The sequence below is a fragment of the Somniosus microcephalus genome, chromosome 4 (assembly GCF_052327205.1).
Source record: "Somniosus microcephalus isolate GS21.2 chromosome 4, FLI_Smic_1.0, whole genome shotgun sequence".
Classification (NCBI taxonomy): Eukaryota; Metazoa; Chordata; class Chondrichthyes; order Squaliformes; family Somniosidae; genus Somniosus; species Somniosus microcephalus.
Genome location: NC_140990.1, coordinates 270,606,637 through 270,626,855, shown reverse-complemented (window position 1 = coordinate 270,626,855; position 20,219 = coordinate 270,606,637). Strand labels below are relative to the sequence as shown.

Sequence of the window (20,219 nt, the reverse complement as noted above, 5' to 3'; positions counted from 1 at the left end):
CCACAATTGCTCCTTCTACCTAGCGTACTGAAAACCCGTTTAAAAAAAAAAATTTAAACTTTAAAACTAACCTCAGCATTTCTTAAAATAATTTTCCTCCCTTTCCCAAACAAAAATATTGCCTTTCAGAAGCTCCACGATAAAATATATCTTCCTCCGCAGCCTTGGAGCAACTTTACACATGCTTTTTTCAAGTGTAACTTGTAAGGACTTACCCTCACTGAATCCATGAATGAAATCGACGAAGTTCACTGCGCACGCGCTGCCTGTGCAGTCGCACGCGCTGTGCCTCTGAACCCCTTCGTTCAGAGGACTGGAAATGCCGGCGTTCCCCGCATGCACGGTGTTTCCTGAACGCCGGCATTTCATCCGGCCAGATGCGTGAGTACCCAGACCGTACTCACGCATTTGGACCCGAATTACTGGGCCAATATGTTTTAGCCCGGAATGTGCAAACACATTGAGGACATTGTCGGAAAATGTTCCATTTGTCTAGAACACTGCCCATCAAATGTCAAAGAGCCCATGATACCTCACCGTATCCCAGACAGGCCTTGGCAGGTCGCGGCAACGGATCTGTTCACATGGAACAACGAGGACTACATAGTGACTGTTGATTACTACAGCAGATTTTTTGAATTGGACAAGCTTCACAGCACCACATCTGCAGCTGTGATCCACAAGCTAAAGGCAGCCTTTGCCAGGCATGGCATTGTAGAGACTTTAGTCTCAGACAATGGCCCCCAATACAAATCGAAAGAGTTCGAGTCGTTTGCCAAGGCATGGGATTTCACACATGTCACATCAAGCCCACATTACCCTCAAAGTAATGGCCTTGCTGAAACAACTGTCCAGATTGCAACGGCACTCATGGACAAAGCCAAAGCGGACAAAAGAGACCCCTACATCAGTCTCCTTGAGTACCGCAACACTCCGGTTGACAACTTCAAGTCACCAGCACAGCTGTTGATGAGCCGCAGACTTCGCTCAATCCTTCCAAGCACCAACCAGCAGCTGCAGCCAGAGGTCATCAGCTGCAAGCAAGTGCATGCAAAACATGTACAGAGACAGCAACACCAAAAGAGATACTATGACAGGTCAGCTAGACTACTGCCGCCGCTGCACAATGGAGAATCCGTCAGAATCCAGGAGCATGACTACTGGAAGCCAGCAGTCATCATCCAGCCAGCTGACACTGAGCGATCATATCATGTCCGCACCCCAGAAGGACAGGTTTACTGCCGCAATCGCAGGCACCTCCTGAACACCAAGGAACAACCCCATCATTCCGACGAGAGGATCAGTGCAACAGAGTGTGATGAACAGAGCAATACACAAAACACATCATACTTACATAACCTAAACCTGAACCTGATTTATTGACCGATTCGGGAGCATGCTCAGTTCCATACCACACAAGGTCGGGACGAGAGGTCAAGCCTAGAGTTATCCTTGACTTGTGAACTGTCAAAGGGTGTAGGCGGATCGCTGCCCTAAAAAAAACTGTACATCGTTATTGAAACGTTGAGATGTTTTCAGTGCTAGTTAAATGTTGAGTTTACTTATATGTTGGTGCTACTGAGAACATTATGTAGAAGAAAGGTTCAAAAGTAATGCATAACATTTTTCTTTTAAAAGAAAGGGGATGTAACATTTGCATATTGATTTATCATTGGCCCGCAGGCATCTGTAAGGAATACCTATTATATTCACATGTGATCACATGCTGAGTTGTCATTGGCCTGCAGGCATCTGTAAGGACTGCTATTGTTTAGAAGACCCAGAGGGTCCTGACTCCCTCTTGTCCACACGGTGCTGTACTGATATGAGTAAGCACAGATCTGATGCTTCATTAAAAGAGTTTAAACTGTAATACTCTGTTGTCCTGCAATTTATTATTTTTGTACAAAGTGTGCAAAACAAGACAGTGGGTATCACTGGCAAGGTTGGCATTTGTTGCCCATCCCTGAGATACAACTGAGTGGCTTTCTAGGCCATGTCAGTGGGCAGTTAAGAGTCAACCATGTTGATGTATGACTGGAGTCACATATAGACCAGAACAGGTAAGGATGGCAGGTTTCCTTCCCTTAAGGACATTAGTTAACCAGTTGGTTTAGTATGACAAAACAGCAGCTTAGTGGCCACTTTTAATGATACCAGCTTTTCATTTCCAGATTTTTTTTAAACTGAATTCAAATTCCCAAACTGCCATGGTGTGATATGAACTCACATTCCCTGGATTATTAATTTAGGCTTCTGAATTACTAGTCCAGTCACATAACCACTACACTACCATTTCTGATGTTTTTTGAAGGAGTAATACATCATACACTATAACACCGACACAGCTGGTTGTCCAGTGGAGCAGCAAGATCAATAATAAAGGCTAGCATCTGTTAACAGTGCTAAGCAGCCACTTAAACCAAATAAACAGCCACTTAATCCTTTGCAATAGTGCAGGAAAGAGCAGGATAGCTGTTAATGGTGCCATATTATTGTGCTATGGAGGCTATCAGATAAAGGAAAGCAAGGTTTATTGACTGGGCACGGGATGCACTTCTGTAGAGAGTGAGGGAAAGAAAGAAACCATTTAAATGCAGAAAGTATGGGAGGAAATGGCAGTAAGGGTCAACACTCTCTTAAATCCAGCCGATGAGGAAGAATATTAGGAAAATCTGTTAAAGTAAGGCAAAAGTACACTATACGTGGCAGCAGCTGCCAGAAGTCATCATACAAAAAAGTCTACCCTGACATGCTTTAAATCCGATTCTGTCCCATCAAGTAACCACTAAGAAATTAACCTGTGCATTACTAGCATGAAAACAACCAGAGCAGTGAATGCTTTCCACGATTGAGGATACTTCTGTATTGGAAAGGTAAAATGAGTAAGTACATATACCAACTTCTGTGTGCAATAATAATTCTTAAAGCACTTCACATAAATCAATCGGGCACACTGAGTTCAGTTTTTATCAGTCAGTATGGCCTAAAAGCTGTGCAGCTACATGACATTGACTCTTTTCCATGTTCTTGCACTATCTCAATATTATTATATTACTTGAAGGTCAAGATGACCTATAATTAGCTGCAGCAACCTTGAATAGATAGTACATAGAAAAATAGGAATTGCTAAACGTAAAAAGACCAAGGTCCATCTAGTTCGCCTTCTACCATCCTGGTAGTCGCATAGTTGTATGATACAACAATAATGAAGTTGTTATCTAATCATAGCAATCAATGTCCATCAAATCGTCTACAACAGACCCAGACATGACGCAAAAAAAACCACAGTGGTGGAAAGCTTTGGGAATCATAAGTCCAATGACACCTGTTCCTCCCATACATGGTACATCTACCATATGTCTCCAATTACTCATATACTGTATCCCAAAATGTTATTTTCTGAAAGAAATCTGAATAATTTGCATTTAAATGATTCAATACAGACTGCTTTCATCATCTCCCTCGGGAGCCTGTTCCAGAGATTGACCATTCGCTCATTGAAATATTGTTTCCGCAGATTAGTTTTGAATTTACCTCCATGGAGCTAAATGAAACAATGCTTCTTTCCTTGTTGGATAAGAAACATATTGGGCCAAATTTTGTCAAAATAATGGTGAGGCTAAAGGCGCTCGCTGTTATTTATGCATAAATGGTACAACAACTTCAGGCAAGGCTGTTCTCAGCTCGCACTTTCAGCAACTTAGTGGGCAAAGATGTTTTGAGTTGAAGGGTGCAGGGGCAAGTCTAACTAATGGTAGATGCCATTAGATGCCCTGTTACAATAAAATCTGGCCCAATGTTCTAGCAAGCAGCCCTGGATACATTCTTTAAAAAATCCTCCTTTTATCCAGTTTATCTTGGGATAGCAAAAAGCCCCACCATTATTGCCCTGTTGTTCTTACTCTCCTTTTAAACTATCTGCAGATTTCTGGCTCTATCTTATCTCTACTATTTGATGGTCTGTTATGCACACAAAGAATTATAACATTTTCCTTCCCATTTCTTAACTCTATCCATATGGATTCTGTCTGAATGCAGCCATTTAAGATACATTTACATTCTAGTGCTGTGATAGAATCCTTCACTATCACTAACACCCCACCCTTTTTCCCCCTCCCTATCATTCCTGAAAATGTTATATCTAGGAATATTAACTTCCCAGTCCTATACACACTGAAGCCAAGGTTTCAGTCGATCTTCTGCCGAAATTATGTGGACAGATTGGTGAACCGCTGTGTAACTTCTACCCATATATGTAAAATCCATATTCAGACACATTCCCCATTAACATTAAATAGTGTATTCAATCCTCATTTATATACATTCCATGTTATAACATGTTTTAACTTTCATGAACTTCATTATTATTTATGTTGCAGCACGGTGGCATAGTGGTTAGCACTGTTGCCTCACAGCGCCAGGGACCCGGGTTCGAATCCAGCCTCGGGTGACTGTCTGTGTGGAGTTTGCACATTCTCCCCGTGTTTGCGTGGGTTTCCTCCGGGTGCCCCGGTTTCCTCCCACAGTCCAAAGATGTGCGGGTTAGGTTGATTGGCTATGATAAATTGACCTTTAGTGTTAGGGGGATTAAATACGTGGGGTTACAGGGATAGGGTGGGATATGTGTTGGTGTAGGGGTTACGGGGATCGGGTGGGATATGTGTCGGTGCAGGCTCGATGGGCCGAAATGGCCTCTATCTGCACTGTAGGGTTTCTGTGATTTCTGTGATTTCTGTGAAGAAATCCCCAACCTGCTATTAATTGGATAATTATGAATGGTTTGTGGCCCATTAATTAATTAACCTCTGCCTATTACTCAAACTTGATATTTGATGAATTATTTGGCTACATTTCAAATATGATTGTGTCAACCTTCTTTGGGCGGCATTTATGTTCTTCACAACTGAAACTATGCAGCATTGCTCATTTTTAATTTTATTGATCCCCATTTTTGAAGAATCTAGTATTAATGTAGCCTCCTAATAATTATGATAAAGAGAAATTACAATAGAACAGCAGTCTTCATCTCAAGCAGGCTAAGTCTCCTGTTATGAACCTGAATAGATTATCTCTTCCTCTGTGGAATCCAAAGAAATACATCAGCTCTTGGCTCCAGAAGCACAAGATAACAAGTGACACCAGGCCAAGGCATTGTGGGCAGCCACATTCTGATGAAGATCATAAGATTTTGTGGCAGTTACTATAATGAAAACCTATTTTTAAATAAATGCTATTAATTATCAGTGATTTATATTGAGACAAAAGTCAAATCGTTATTGGAGATATTAACAGCGGAATGTTTAATGTAGTCATATATCCACTATTTTAGCAGAGGTTCTAATCCATTTAAAATAAATGGGTTAATTTTCTGTGTTGAAACATTAGACAAAATAATATCATACAAATATGATAATATCGTTAATAATAATTTCTAGGGTCAATAAAGTGCCGCAAAATAGTAAGAAGCAACTTGAAACAAGAAACAAGTAGATTATTTTGTTAATAATAGATTACCACAGCATACATGAATCACCATTATAATTGTTTTCTCTCCAGCTTAGTGGACTGTAACCTCTCAGATGTAATATAAATAAGATCAGATATTTACGTCTATTCCCAAATGCTGGAAAATACACCAAATAAAGCGTCAAAGCAAAATTTTCTGTGCCCACATACCTCCAAAACCTCCCCCATAAAATAAATGGCATACATGATATACCCTTGTCTATAATTGTCACTAACCACTGACTCTACTCTCCTGAGGTCATAAAAAGCACTATATAAATGCAACTTCTTTTTTTCTTTCTTTGCTGCAGTCCTTATGGTGATGGTGCTCCCACAATGGTATTAGGTAAGGAATTCCAGGAATTTTTTTTAAAATTCATTCATGGTATGTGGGTGTCGCTGGCAAGGCCAGCATTTATTGCCCATCCCTAGTTTCCCTTGAGAAGGTGGTGGTGAGCCACCTTCTTGAACCGCTGCAGTCCGTGTGGTGAAGGTATTCCCACAGTGCTGTTAGGGAGGGAGTTCCAGGATTTTGACACAGCGACAATGAAGGAACAGCAATATACTTCCAAGTCAGGATGGTGTGTGGCTTGGAGGGGAAGTTGGAGGTGGTGGTGTTCCCATGCGTCTTTGGGTTGTGGGTTTGGGAGGTGCTGCCGAAGAAGCCTTGGCGAGTTGCTGCAGTGCATCTTGTAGATGGTACACACTGCAGCCATGGTACACCGGTGGTGGAGGGAGTGAATGTTTAAGGTGGTGGATGTGGTGCCAATTAAGCAGGCTGCTTTGTCCTGGATGGTGTTGAGTTTCTTGAGTGTTGTTGGAGCTGCACTCATCCAGGCAAGTGGAGAGTATTTCATCACACTTCTGACTTGTGCCTTGTAGATGGTGGAAAGGTTTTGGGTTGTTGGTCCAGTTATGTTGACCAGTGACAATAAAAGAATGACGATATATATCCAAGTTATGACAATCTGTGACTTGGAGGGGAACTTGGAGATAATGGTGCCCCATGACATTGCCCTCCTCTATGGTAGAGGTCATAGGGGAGGGAAGTTTGTTGAATAAGCTGCAGTTTTCCTTATGGAAACATTTAAGGTGAAGCTTTTTACAGTAGTATCATTATGAAATAATTATGTAATTATGTGTCTGCCATGGCTCAGCTATTAGCACCCTTGCCTCTGAGTCAGAGGATTATGGGTTCAAGTCCCACTCCAGAGACTTGAGCACATAAATCTAGGCTGACACTCCAGTGCAGTGCTGAGAGAGTGCTGCACTGTCAGAGGTGGCGTCTTTCAGATGAGACATTAAACCGGGGCCCAGTCTGCCTTCTCAGGTGGATGTAAAAAATCCCATGGCACTATTTCGAAGAAGAGCACGGGAGTTATCCCCGGTGTCCTGGCCAATATTTATCCCTCAATCAACATCACTAAAACAGATTGTCTGGTCATTATCACATTGCTGTTTGTGGGAGCTTGCTGTGCACCAACTGGCTGCTGCGTTTCCTACATTGCAACAGTGACTACACTTCAAAAAGTACTCCATTGGCTGTAAAGTGCTTTGGAATGTCCAGTGGTCGTGAAAGGCACTATATAAATGCAAGCCTTTTTTTTCTCTTTTTATTGCAGTGTATTAGGACCACTGCTCTTTTTGATGTATATTAATGACCTGGACTTGGGTATACAGGGCATCATTTCAAAGTTTACAGATGACACAAAACTTGGAAATATAGTAAACAATGAGGAGGATAGTAACAGACTTCAGGAGGACTTAGACAGAGGCCGCAAATTTAATTCTGGAGGCGGAATGGGGGCAGGACATCTGGTTTCCGGGTTCCGGTCACGCCCCCAGCTGCCTCCGCTCTGCAGATGTGATTTTCCCTTGATTGGTCTTGTTAAGCCTGCCCTGCGGGCTTACCGGCCAATTAACAGGAAGCGGGTCTGATGATGTCATTTGATGATGCTTCATCTGCTGGTTTACATAGAAACATAGAAGATAAGAGCAGGAGTAGCCATTTGGCCCCTCGAGCCTGCTCCACCATTCAATGCGATCATGGCTGATCATCCAAATTCAGTACCCGGTCCCTGCTTTCTCCCCATACCCCTTGATCCCTTTAGCCTTAAGAAATATATCCAACTCCTTCTTGAATATATTTAATGAACTGGCCTCCACCGCCTTCTGTGGTAGAGAGTTCCACAGGTTCACCACTCTCTGGGTGAAGAAATTCCTCCTCATTTCTGTCCTAAATGGCCTACCCTTTATCCTTAGACGGTGTCCCCTGGTTCTGCACTCCCCGACCATCGGGAACATCCTTCCTGCATCTAGTCTGTCCAGTCCTGTCAGAATTTTATAAGTTTCAATGGGATCCCCTCTCATTCTTCTAAACTCCAGCGAGTACAAGCCCAATCAACCCAATCTCTCCTCATACGTCATTCCTGCCATCCCAGGTATCAGCCTGGTGAATCTTCACTGAACTCCTTCCATGGCAAGAACATCCTTCCTCAGATAAGGTGACCAAAACTGCACACAATACTCAAGATGTGGTCTCATCAAGGCCCTGTACAACTGCAACAAGACATCCTTGTTCCTGTACTCAAACCCTCTCGCTACGAAGGCCAACATGCCATTTGCCTTCTTAACTGCCTGCTACACCTGCATGCTTACCTTCAGCGACTGGTGCACAAGGACACCCAGGTCTCGTTGCACTTCCCCTTCTCCTAATCTATTGCCATTTAGATAATAATCTGCCTTCCTGTTTTTGCCACCAAAGTGGATAACCTCACATTTATCCACGTTATATTGCATCTGCCATGTTTCTGCCCAATCACCCAACATGTCCAAATCATCCTGGAGTTTCTCGACATCCTCCTCACAGCACACACGCCCACCCAGCTTTGTGTCGTCTGCAAATTTGGAGATATTACATCTAGTTCCCTTGTCTAGATCATTAATATATATTGTGAATAGCTGGGGTCCAAGGACCAATCCCTACGGTACCCCACTAGTCACTGCCTGCCACTCGGAAAAAGACCCGTTTATTCCTTAAAGGGACCATGCACAATTTTATTTTGACAGTTGATCTGTCAGTGTTTGACAGCATTGCGGTGCTGCAAACACTGACAATCACTGCACAAAGGTGAACACTTGCACCTAGGCTCTCCAATGAGTCCCTCCATATGCTTATGGAGGGAGTCACAGCACGCAGGGAGGTTATCTTCCCTTCCAAGGGTGGAAGAGACCTCCCCAGGACACCAACTTACCTTGAACCTCCACCCAACCCTCTTTATCTACTTTATCACTTCCCCATCTCACTAGCCACCCCTCACACTCACCCTCATCCTACTGCAAGCATACCAACTAACAACACACAAGGGTAGGCACTTCAGAGGTTTAGCCAATGTCCATATGAAGTTTCTGGTAATGTGTTGTCATACAGTGTACTATCTTTTTCCAAAAGTGCCCCTTATTGGACAGATCTGAGCACACATTGAGAAGTGTTTTACTGAGTTGCAGTGTTTGTTCAGTCATAACTCCAGCACCCCCCCCCTCCCCCCCCCCCACCCCACTATAGTGATGTGTGTGCATGGAATGGCTTGGACATTAAAGGGATGCTTCACGGTGCTGGTATGGGATGGTATGAACCTGGAGCACCATGTGGCAGCCAGGGTTTACAGCATCAAGTGAAGAAAATCTGGCCATGGTAATGCCTCCCGGCCAGCGATTTTATCAGGGGCTAATGCCCTCTGTCCTGTGCAGCATCAGGTGGGTGAGGAGGAGGTTGGCACTCCTGGTGCTGGTGCTGCTGTTGTGGCTGGTTGTGGTGCTGCCACGGTTGCACTTCTTCCAAATCTGATGACCAGGAAGAGAGGATGTAAATGGTTCCCATCCCATTGCTATAGATTTCAGTTGAGGCAAGCAGCTTGCAAGCGCACACACAAAAAAAAGTGGCCTGAAATTATTCCAATCAGGTAACACTGCAGATGGGTGTCAGCTGGGTGTCAGCTTGAACAGTCACAAGGTCAGTAGATCTACAAAATCTCATCCCAAACCTCCAACAACAAAGTTGTTGCATTTGAATGTCAGCCATGTTGCAGGAGCACTTTTAAAGTGCTGCACCAATTACTACAAATCATGCCCGAGAAACTCATCTCCTTGCAGCTGGCGTGTCTCTGACAAGACAGGAAACAGAAGCCAAAGGCACAAAAATGGGAAACCACTATAAAAATAGGATTAGCAAGGCAGTTAACAGGCTCTTAACTGCCTTAATTACCTGTCCCACCATTTCCCGTCGGGTCAGTTTGGGAGCGGCTGACCTGACATGGAAATCGCATGGGGGCGGGATGGAGGCGGGTTGCGTCTGAAGCCATTTTCTCCGATTTTCGCTGCTGACCTGCCTCCAAATCCGCCTCCTCAGGGCGATTAAAATCGAGCCCAGACAGTCTGCTGAAATGGACAGACACATAAGAACATAAGAAATAGGAGCAGGAGTAGGCCAATCGGCCCCTCGAGCCTGCTCCGCCATTCAATAAGATCATGGCTGATCTAATCCTAACCGCCAATCCACTATCACAGAACCATCTCCTGAACCTAACAGAATTAGACACACAAAATAGGAGCAGGATCAGGCTACACGGCCCCTGGGCCCGCTCCGCTACCCACAGGGCCATGACCGATCCGAACCTAGACTCATGTCCAAATTCCTGCCCGCTCCCCGTAACCCTTAATTCCCTTTACTTCTAGGAAACTGTCTATTTCTGTTTTAAATTTATGTAATGATGTAGCTTCTACAGCTTTTTGGGGCAGCATATTCCATGGACCTACCACCCTCTGAGTGAAGTAGTTCCTTCTCATCTCAGTTTTGAAAGAGCAGCCCCTTATTCTAAGACTATGCCCCCTAGTTCTAGTTTCACCCATCATTGGGAACATCCTCCCCGCATCCACCCGATCCAACCCCTTCACAATCTTATATGTTTCAATAAGATCGCCTCTCATTCTTCTGAACTCCAATGAGTAGAGTCCCAATCTACTCAACCTCTCCTCATATGTCCATCCCCTCATCCCCGGGATTAACCGAGTGAACCTTCTTTGTACTGACTCGAGAGCAAGTATGTCCTTTCTTAAGTATGGACACCAAAACTGTACGCAGTATTCCAGGTGCGGTCTCACCAATACCTTGTACAACTGAAGCAATACCTCCCTATTTTTATATTCTATCCCCCTAGCAATGAAAGCCAACATTCCATTGGCCTTCTTAATCACTTGCTGCACCTGCATACTAACCTTTTGAGTTTCGTGCACCAGGACCCCCAGATCCCTTTGTACTTCAGTACTTTCCAGTTTAACGCAGAGAAGTGCGAAGTGATACATTTTGATAGGATGAATGAAGAAAGGCAATATAAACTAAATGTACAATTTTAAAGGGGGTGCAGGAACAGAGAGACTTGGGGCTTATGTACACAAATCTTTGAAGGAACTGAGGGACCTTGGAGTGAATGTCCACAGATCCCTGAAGGTAGCAGGACAGGTAGATAAGATGGGTAAGAAGGCATACGGGATACTTTCCTTTATTAACCAAGGCATAGAAAGGTTATGGAAGGTTATGCTTGAACTGTATAAAACACTAGTTAGGCCGTAGTTAGAGTATTGCATACAGTTCTGCTCACCGCATTACAGGAAGGATGTGATCGCACTACAGAGGGTACAGAAGAGATTTACAAGGATGTTGCCAGGACTGGAGAATTTTGCTATGAGGAAAGATTGGATAGACTGGGGTTGTTTTCTTTGGAACAGAGAAGGCTGAGGGGAGACTTGATTGAGGTGTACAAAATTATGAGGGGCCTAGATAGAGCGGACAGGAAGGACCTATTTCCCTTAGCAGAGAGGTCAATAACCAGGGGGCATAGATTTAAAGTAATGGGTAGAAGGTTTAGCGGGGAGTTGAGGAGAATTTTTTCACCCAGAGGGTGGTGGGGGTCTGGAACTCACTGCCTGAAAGGGTGGTAGAGGCAGAAACCCTCATCACATTTAAAAAGTACTTGGATGTGCCGTAAACTGCAATGCTACGGACCAAGAGATTGAAAGTGGGATTAGGCTGGATAGCTCTTTTACAACCGGCGCAGACATAATGGACCGAACGGTTTCCTTTTGTGCCGTAAATTTCTCTGATTTTATGATTCTACGAACACTGGTTAGGCCTCAGCTAGAGTATTGTGTTTAATTCTGGGCACCACACTTAAGGAAGGATATAGAGAGGCAGCAGAAGAGATTTACTAGAATGGTACCAGGGATTAGAGACTTCAGTTATGTGGAGAGACTGGAAAAGCTGGGGTTGTTCTCCTTAGAACAGAGCAGCTTAAGAGATAATTTTGATAGAAGTGTTCAATATCATGAACGGTTTTTGATAGAGTAAATAAGGAGTAACTGTTTCTAGAGACAGTAGGGTCGGTAACCAATAAACACAGATTTAAGGTAATTGGCAAAAGAGCCAGAGTTGATGTGAGGAGAAATATTTTTACGCAGTGAAATATTATCATCTGGAATGCACTGGCTGAAAGGTGGTGGAAGCCGATTCAATTGTAACTTTCAAAAAGGAATTGGATAAATACGCGAAGGGAAAAATTACAGGGCTATGGGGAAAGAGCAGGGGATTGGGACTAATTGGATAGCTCGACCAAAGAGCCAGCACAGGCATGATGTGCTGTAATATTCTCTGATTCTGATTGTCATTATAATTTTGCTTATTCAGAGGTTGCTATTTTAATTATGTGATGGACAAGTCACTTTTTTATTTGTAACTTTATTTTTTTCACAAGCTTGGAGGGCTTAAATCAATCAATAATCAATACCAATCCTGGAATTATAACGATGATCTAGAATTTGAAAGGCACGCCCATTTATATTATTTGATGATGTGTAGTTAGCCATCAATGACAAGAAAATGACAGCAAGTGGTTGGTATGTGCCTGAAAATGTCATACACAAGTGTGGCAATAAGGAGTACTAGTAACAAAAAGGTAACAAAAGATTAGGGATCTAAAATCCGAGACCTCAAAAAACAGTCACATTTGGTAGGACTAAGTGGCAACACTGAAGATGACAATAAGTACTGGATCCTACTATTGGCAAATAGGATTCGCACTGCATCGAAGTCCTCGCCCCAACGGAGCGGACCACATGGACTCAAAGATTGAGAGCTACAGGTATCAGTCACCATTTCCCGAGGATGTGCTTTGAGGAGCAGTGACAATCTCTACAGGTTCAATGCACTGTAACACATTAAAGTGACATAATGGGGGCAGACTGAGTGAGCTCTTTGCAATCTGGTTGTGTTTTTCCATCAATTTCTGTTGGTGCATGAAATTATAAAGCCATTCTACAAATAAGAACTGAAAACATCACGAATGACGTGCTGTAACATCTAAACAGCTTTAAATGCACTTACTGTTTGAAAACACAACTGCAACGGGAACCACTATCGCGATGATGACGACAGCAGATGCAATGACCCCCAACAACACTTTCAGAAGGAGCTGAAAGACAAAGAATCCATGGGAGGAGACAAGATACTGGGAGCCTGGTAACAAAACTACACTCCTTCATTGCACAGCAGGGGCATCAAGAGTTAAAATCTCAAAACTCCGCAAAACCAATAGAATTAGAATGGAATTCAGGTTTGCAAAAAGTTATAGTGAAACCAAAAAAAAGGAAAAAAAAACTTTTGTAATTTCTGTGAGATGAATTCAACATAAACTAAAACCACTGGCAAAAACTTTGCATCTGACTGTGGTCGCACTGGGTATTATATTAAGCAGCCTTTCGCACGGCGAGGTAACTATATCGCGCTAGTTACTGACCTTCATGTTTGGTTCAAGTCTTGTTCTTTGGATGGATGTGCAAACCCCGTTGGGTTTGATCCCTCTTGAACCGCGGCAGAGGCAGGACGGACAGAGAGGCAGCTAGCTGATCCTCACCCAACGAGTCATAAACTGCTGGCGAAAACTTTACAGCCCCTCTAATGTACCTAGTCTTTTTTGGCTTAGTAAACCATCGTTAAATATCATTTACAGTATTAAACATCATGCTAGTCGATCGTTTACGAATCGTAAATACAAAGGTTAACTGATAGCAAGTGCGATCTTTTGGCGTGGATCATAGAAGTGAGACAATTATGAAATTCTCATTGCTGAGGTACTTATTTTGAGTCAGCAGTGGAAAAAAATGTGGGTAGTGGTAGAACAGCTGCTTCAACAGCAGACTTATCTTTCGGTTTGGGTTAACTCAAACAGCAGATTCACAATTGGGATTGAGGCCAGCGTATACTGAAGCAACAACTCTACGTTTAGGGTTACTGAGCAAAAATGTCAGGTTTTTTTAACTCTTGAATACTGCAACATCAGCCGAAACGGCAAGATTTGACTATACCCCTATCAAACAGAAATCCATTCATATTCCCAAGGGAGGATTGTGTTGCTACATGCTCATTTGCATTTGGGACGGTCAGGTTTGCGAATTGCTGGTGTAGCGAGAAAAAAAACTATCTCCGTTGCCCCTCCCTTTTTGGAGCGGATGTTTGCAGCTGTTAACCGCTGCGCATACATATCGCCCTTGCACTATGTTAATATAATGTTCCTTATGTGTTCCATTATCGACGCTTCATTACAAAATCAATAAATATCAGTGGAGTAAATAAACCACCAGCACAATATCAAATCAAAACTAGAAATCTCTCTGCAGGAGAAGGAGATATAAAATTAAGGGTATAGAAAAAAGGAATAAAAACGTTACTAAGAATGCAGTGTGAGGATTAACAGTCCAGCCTTCTCATGCCCTTAGGTAATAGAACGTTGTTTCCACCCATACCTTTCATGTAGGAGGTTCCTTATGAAATAAGTGAACCACACATTCAAGGAGCTGTTTTGCCTGAACACCCTTCAGAATCTAGCAAGAATTCCAGAATGTGTAGGTAGACACTACTTTTATCTACTTTATTTCGTCGAAGAAGTAAAGCAGATGGGTTTTAATGATATTGCTAAAAAAACAAAAATATATAAGGCTAATATAGGAAAATTCTCCCCGGCTGGTATGCCTAGTGACATCATCAACACTATCCATATGAACCCATTTCCAATATCACTACACATAGTGACCAGAGCAGTTCTTTGGCTAAGGTGTTATTCCATTATAACAGCCCATGGCTACTATCATCCATAGCAGTTCATAGAATCATAGAATCTTACAGCACAGAAGGGATCATTTGACCCGTCGTGCCTGTGCCTACTCTTTGAAAGAGCAGTTCAATGTAATCCCACACCTCAGCTATTTCCCCATAAACCTGTAAATTAGTTCTCTTCAAATACATGACCAATTGCCTTTTGAAAGTTCCGATGGAATCTGATTCCACCACCCTTCCAGGTAATACATTCCAAATCATAGCAACCCTCCAGGTGAAAAAATTCTCCTCATTTCCCCTCTAATTCTTTTGCCAATTATTTTAAATCTCTAGTTATCGATCCACTTGCCAGAGGAAATAGTTTCTCCCTACCTGCTCTATCAAAACCCCTCATAATTTTAGCCAGTTTAAACACATCGCTACACAAAACATCACTTGTATCTGATGTTCCCCAGTGATGACATTTATACAATCAATTTCTGATTCTGAATTGAATGGCTGGTGACAATTCAGAGTCCCATCTTGTTAACACCTGCAACTTGGCACTTTGGATTAAATTAGTTTCCCAGAAACAAAGACCAGGACCCCTTTGAAAAAATATCGTAACCTGCATTTAACCTTTGTTTGGAAGAATATTGCTGGCATTTTTAAATACACTAAAATGAAACAGTGCAAATTTCCCGATTTGTAACGGGTGAAATAATGCCTCAGCTATACTGTTGGTACCAATATATTATGAATGCAGGTTCTAGAGCCATTGAAGTGGCTACACAGAGTTCTACTGTCTGCCTACTCCACACTGGGAAGATCCCATTCCCTAAAGTTCTAAGCACACATAGTTATGTGCACAAGTTGCCTGCCGATGTGCCATTGCATCGACATGTAGTCAGATCACCACGCATGTATATACAAAATGTCCCAGTTGTGGATTTTTGAAAAATTGGTGCAATTAATGAGCAAATGCAGCAATTTCTTGAAACTTACGAGGAGGTTGAGGGTGAGCTGCCGCTTTCTCGAGGCTAACAGTGGATCAGTGAAAATCATCCAGCAACTTGTAGCAATTCCCAATTCACAAGGTATCTCTTCCTCACCACAAGTTGCTGGACGATTTACACATTAATAATGGCATGCTCATTAAACTCACCCATATTTTGCTGGGAAAGTCTGCGCCAATAATTATTGCCACACAGCTTTGTACCATTGTTTTAAGAACTCGGAGAGTTGTATCACATTCTCACAGTTTGTTGCTTGTGAAACAGTTGGAAACACTTGAAAGCTGCAGCACCTGGCTGCAGTTATTCAGCTACAATCCTCACTGCTGATGAATAGTTACTGTAATGACAGAGAATCAGTGAAAGAACAAGTGGAAACACGTCAGAGTACAGAGTCTGTATGAGTTCTCTTGATTTTTGTGTTACAATTGCTACAATCTGGCCTCAGGGTCACTATCTGCTTTATACAACAGGCTGCAGATAATGCAGGTTTTGGAAAACTTTCACATGAGCAGGAAGAACTTCAACTGACATGCACTTCCATAAAAATAATTCCAGCTGAAACTTGAACTATATTGTGGAAACTGTAAAAATGATGTTTGTCCCGTACCACTATCTATGACATGTACTGTTACCATTATTGTTTTTGATGTTTGTGCAGGGATCATTGACATCTTGAAACTTTTGTTTATCATAGTGCCAACTAGAAATATCCCTGCATTGGTTCATGCCACAGAATTACTACAAGTGCCAATGATGGTGTTCCATGATTACAGAGGCAAATCATGTTGGCATGGTTATGTTTTTGAGATGAATATGTTGATTGGCCAGGAAATATAAACAATGCACTTGTGCTGATAAACTCCTTACTTGTATGCACTAGTTGCTGCTGGAACATTATTCCAAATTGAGGTGCCAACCTGGGGAAGCTGCAATACAGGACTACATGCATGCTAAAAAGCGGAAGCAGCATGCTATAGACAGGGCTGAGCGATCCCACAATCAACGGATCAGATCAAAGCTCTGCAGTCCTGCTACATCCAGTCGTGAATGGTGGTGGACAATTAAACAACTAACGGAAGGAGGAGGCTCCATGAATATCCCCCATCCTCAATGATGGTGGAGCCCAGCACGTGAGTGCAAAAAACAAGGCTGAAGCGTTTACAACTTTCTTCAGCCAGAAGTGCCGAGTGGATGGTCCATATTGGCCTCCTCCTGAGGTCCCCACCATCACAGAAGCCAGTCTTCAGCCAACACTGGATACAGCAAAGGCTATGGGTCACGATAACATCCCCGCTGTCGTGCTGAAGACTTGCACTCCAGAACTAGCCATGCCTCTAGCCAAGCTGTTCCAGTACAGCTACAACACTGGCATCTATCCGACAATGTGGAAAACTGCCCAGGTATGTCCTGTCCACAAAAAGCAGGACAAATCAAATCCGGCCAATTACCGCCCCATCAGTCGGCTCTCAATCATCAGCAAAGTGATGGAAGGTATCGTCGACAGTGCTATCAAGTGGCACTTACTCACCAATAACCTGCTCACTGATGCCCAGTTTGGGTTCCGCCAGGACCACTTGGCTCCAGACCTCATTACAGCCTTGGTCCAAACATAGGCAAAGGAGCTGAATTCCAAAGGTGAGGTGGGTGTGACTGCCCTTGACATCTAGGCAGCATTTGACCGAGGAGCCCTAGTAAAACTGAAGTCAATGGAAATTGGGGGGGGAAACTCGCCACTGGCTGGAATCATACCTAGCACAAAGGAAGATGGTTGTGGTTGTTGGAGGTCAATCATCTCAGCCCCAGGACATTGCTGCAGGAGTTCATCAGGGCAGTGTCCTAGGCCCAACCATCTTCAGCTGCTTCATCAATGAACCTCCCTCCGACATAAGGTCAGAAATGGGGATGTTCGCTGATGACTGCACAGTGTTCAGTGCCATTCGCAACTCCTCAGATAATGAAGCAGTCCATGCCTGCATGCAACAAGACCTGGATGACATTCAGGCTTGGGCTGATGTGTGGCACGAATGTTACCTGCCACTTAAGTGCCAGGCAATGACTATCTCCAACAAGCAATAGTCTAACCACCGCCCCTTGACATTCAACGGCATTACCATCACCGAATCCCCCACCATCAACATCCTGGGGGGGTCACCATTGACCAGAAACTTAACTGGACCAGGCACATAAATACTGTGGCAACAAGAGCAGATCAGAGGCTAGGTATTCTGTGGCAACAGTCTCACCTCCTGACTCCCCAAAGCCTTTCCACCATCTACAAGGCACAAGTCAGGAGTGTGATGGAATACTCTCCACTTGCCTGGATGAGTGCAGCTCCAACAACACTCAAGAAGTTCAACACCATCCAGGACAAAGCAGCCCGCTTGATTGGCATCCCATCGACCACCAGCGTACCGTGGCTGCAGTGTGTACCATCTACAAGATGCACTGCAACAACTCTCCAAGGCTTCTTCAGCATCACCACTCAAACCCGCGACCTCTACCGCCTAAAAGGACAAGGGCAGCAGACGCATGGGAACACCACCACCTCCAAGTTCCCTTCCAAGTCACAAACCATCCTGACTTGGAAGTATATTGCCAATCCTTCATTGTCACTGGGTCAAAATCCTGGAACTCCCTCCTAACAGCAGTATGAGAGTACCTTCACCACACGGACTGCAGCGGTTCAAGAAGGCGGCTCACCACCATCTTCTCAAGGGCAACTAGGAATGGGCAATAAATGCTGGCCTTGCCTGCGATGCCCACATCCCATGAATGAATTTTAAAAAAGTGCCAAGATGTGGTAAACTCATCTGTTAAAAGATGCCCCACATCTACTTTGTTCTTGGTATTTGAGCACAAAACATGGTACTGTAACTTTGAGTTGTCCATTGCATGATTAGTTATTGATAATGTATTTGGTAGGATGAACGGGTAGTGATAATCTCTAATCAGATGGAATGGCATTATATTAAAATTAACTTCCACACCAGTCATGGGATTATGCACCTTGCGCAATATCTGTAAGAAACAATTCTTGCTTCTGCATCAGCAGTTGAGGGTTTACCCTGAGAGGAATGCATGGGATGTGTTTAATTCTGTGGTTTGGTGTCTCAAAAGCCAGCAAGTGGAATGTGATGTGATGTATTCCCAGTCTGTTAAGGTACAGCAGCATGTAGGTTGCTGCTGCATCTTGTACCTTTTTAGTTGTATTGAATTGTTTTTGTAACATTAGCCTTTTTCTTTACTTGCTGGCACTCGCCTGTGTTTCAGGTCGGATCATTTGCTTCAAATTTCTACTCTGGACAAATGTGCCAACAGATCTTTCTGATTCCTGTTTGATTTTGCAATAATGTGATTCTGAATTAATTTGTGATGTTGATGGTTTTTTGCACTCTTCTAATTATTTTCAACCTTTACTTATTGACATGGACCAGGTGGGATCTTCTGCTTTGGCATTAAGTCCAGTAGAAGTGTGGTGGGGTGGGAATTCTAACCCACCAACTAGAGACAGCTAATTACAATATTTTGGGATGGGCTCCCAGCAGGAGTGTTAGGAAACAGTAATAATGTGATGACAGGGGGAGATGTAATTAAAGAATGTTTGGCTTGTGAAGCAGTTGTACTGTTCACTAATGTCCATGCAGTATTTTGCTATCGTACTAGTGTTTGGTTCACTGCCACACCTCTTCTAGGAATGCCTACCTTGAAGAAGTTCTGCTCTTCTCCACGGATGTTGCCTGACCTGCTGAGTTTTTCCAGCATTTTCTGTTGTTATTTCGGATTTCCAACATCTGCAGTATTTTGCTATCGTACTAGTGTTTGGTTCACTGCCACACCTCTTCTAGGAATGCCTACCTTGAAGAAGTTCTGCTCTTCTCCACGGATGTTGCCTGACCTGCTGAGTTTTTCCAGCATTTTCTGTTGTTATTTTACATTTTAGACCTCTGTGCTTATATGGTGCCTCAAAAGCTCAGATTCTCTGCACATTTTAAGTAGCTCATAATACATTGTATATTATTGTTTCTGCATATGTGCAGAAGAGTTAACATGCAATGCATTGTGGTTGAGTCCCCAGGGTCCCATGAAAAAGTTGCCAGGTATAGATTAAGGAAGCAATAAGAGGGTGGAGTGTACACTGCAGGAAAGGGAAGTCATAAAAAAAAGAAAGACTTGCATTTATATAGCGCCTTTCATAACCTCAAAGTGCTTTACAACCAATGAAGTACTTTTGAAGTGTAGTCACTGTTGTAATGTAGAAGCAAAACAGCCCACAATGTACTAGCAGTTTTCTGTGGTCAGTAAGTAGTTCACAAACTCATCAAGAATCGGACAAGATCATTCAGCTTAAGTGATGTTTGCCAGAATAAAGGCTTATCCTTGGCATAAATGTGCAACAGGATATCTGTTAAAAGTATTATAAAATCTTATAGGATTCTTTGAACACTGGGACAAATCCAGCTGCATCTTAGATATGTAGTGCAGATCCCCATGGCACTGATAGGATCCTGTAAAGCAATCTTAAAATGAAACTGGATTGTTTGGCGAGAATAGTT

The 20,219-nt window shown here is 43.1% G+C and overlaps 1 protein-coding gene across 2 annotated transcripts in view; it reads right to left on the bottom strand.

Moving 5' to 3' along the window:
* The window catches only part of fap (fibroblast activation protein, alpha), a 149,854-nt gene extending 136,161 nt beyond the window's left edge, over positions 1–13,693 (bottom strand). The window contains exons 1-2 of one of the 2 annotated variants that reach the window (XM_085986421.1): positions 13,356–13,693; positions 12,944–13,031 (exon numbers count right to left, since the gene is read on the bottom strand). In XM_085986421.1, the coding sequence (XP_085842547.1) occupies positions 12,944–13,031; positions 13,356–13,361 (94 nt within the window). In that variant the 5' untranslated portion in view covers positions 13,362–13,693. The remainder of the gene's footprint in view (positions 1–12,943; positions 13,032–13,355) is intronic. The other variant, XM_085986422.1, reaches the window with a different exon arrangement.
* Positions 13,694–20,219: the final 6,526 nt, after the last annotated feature.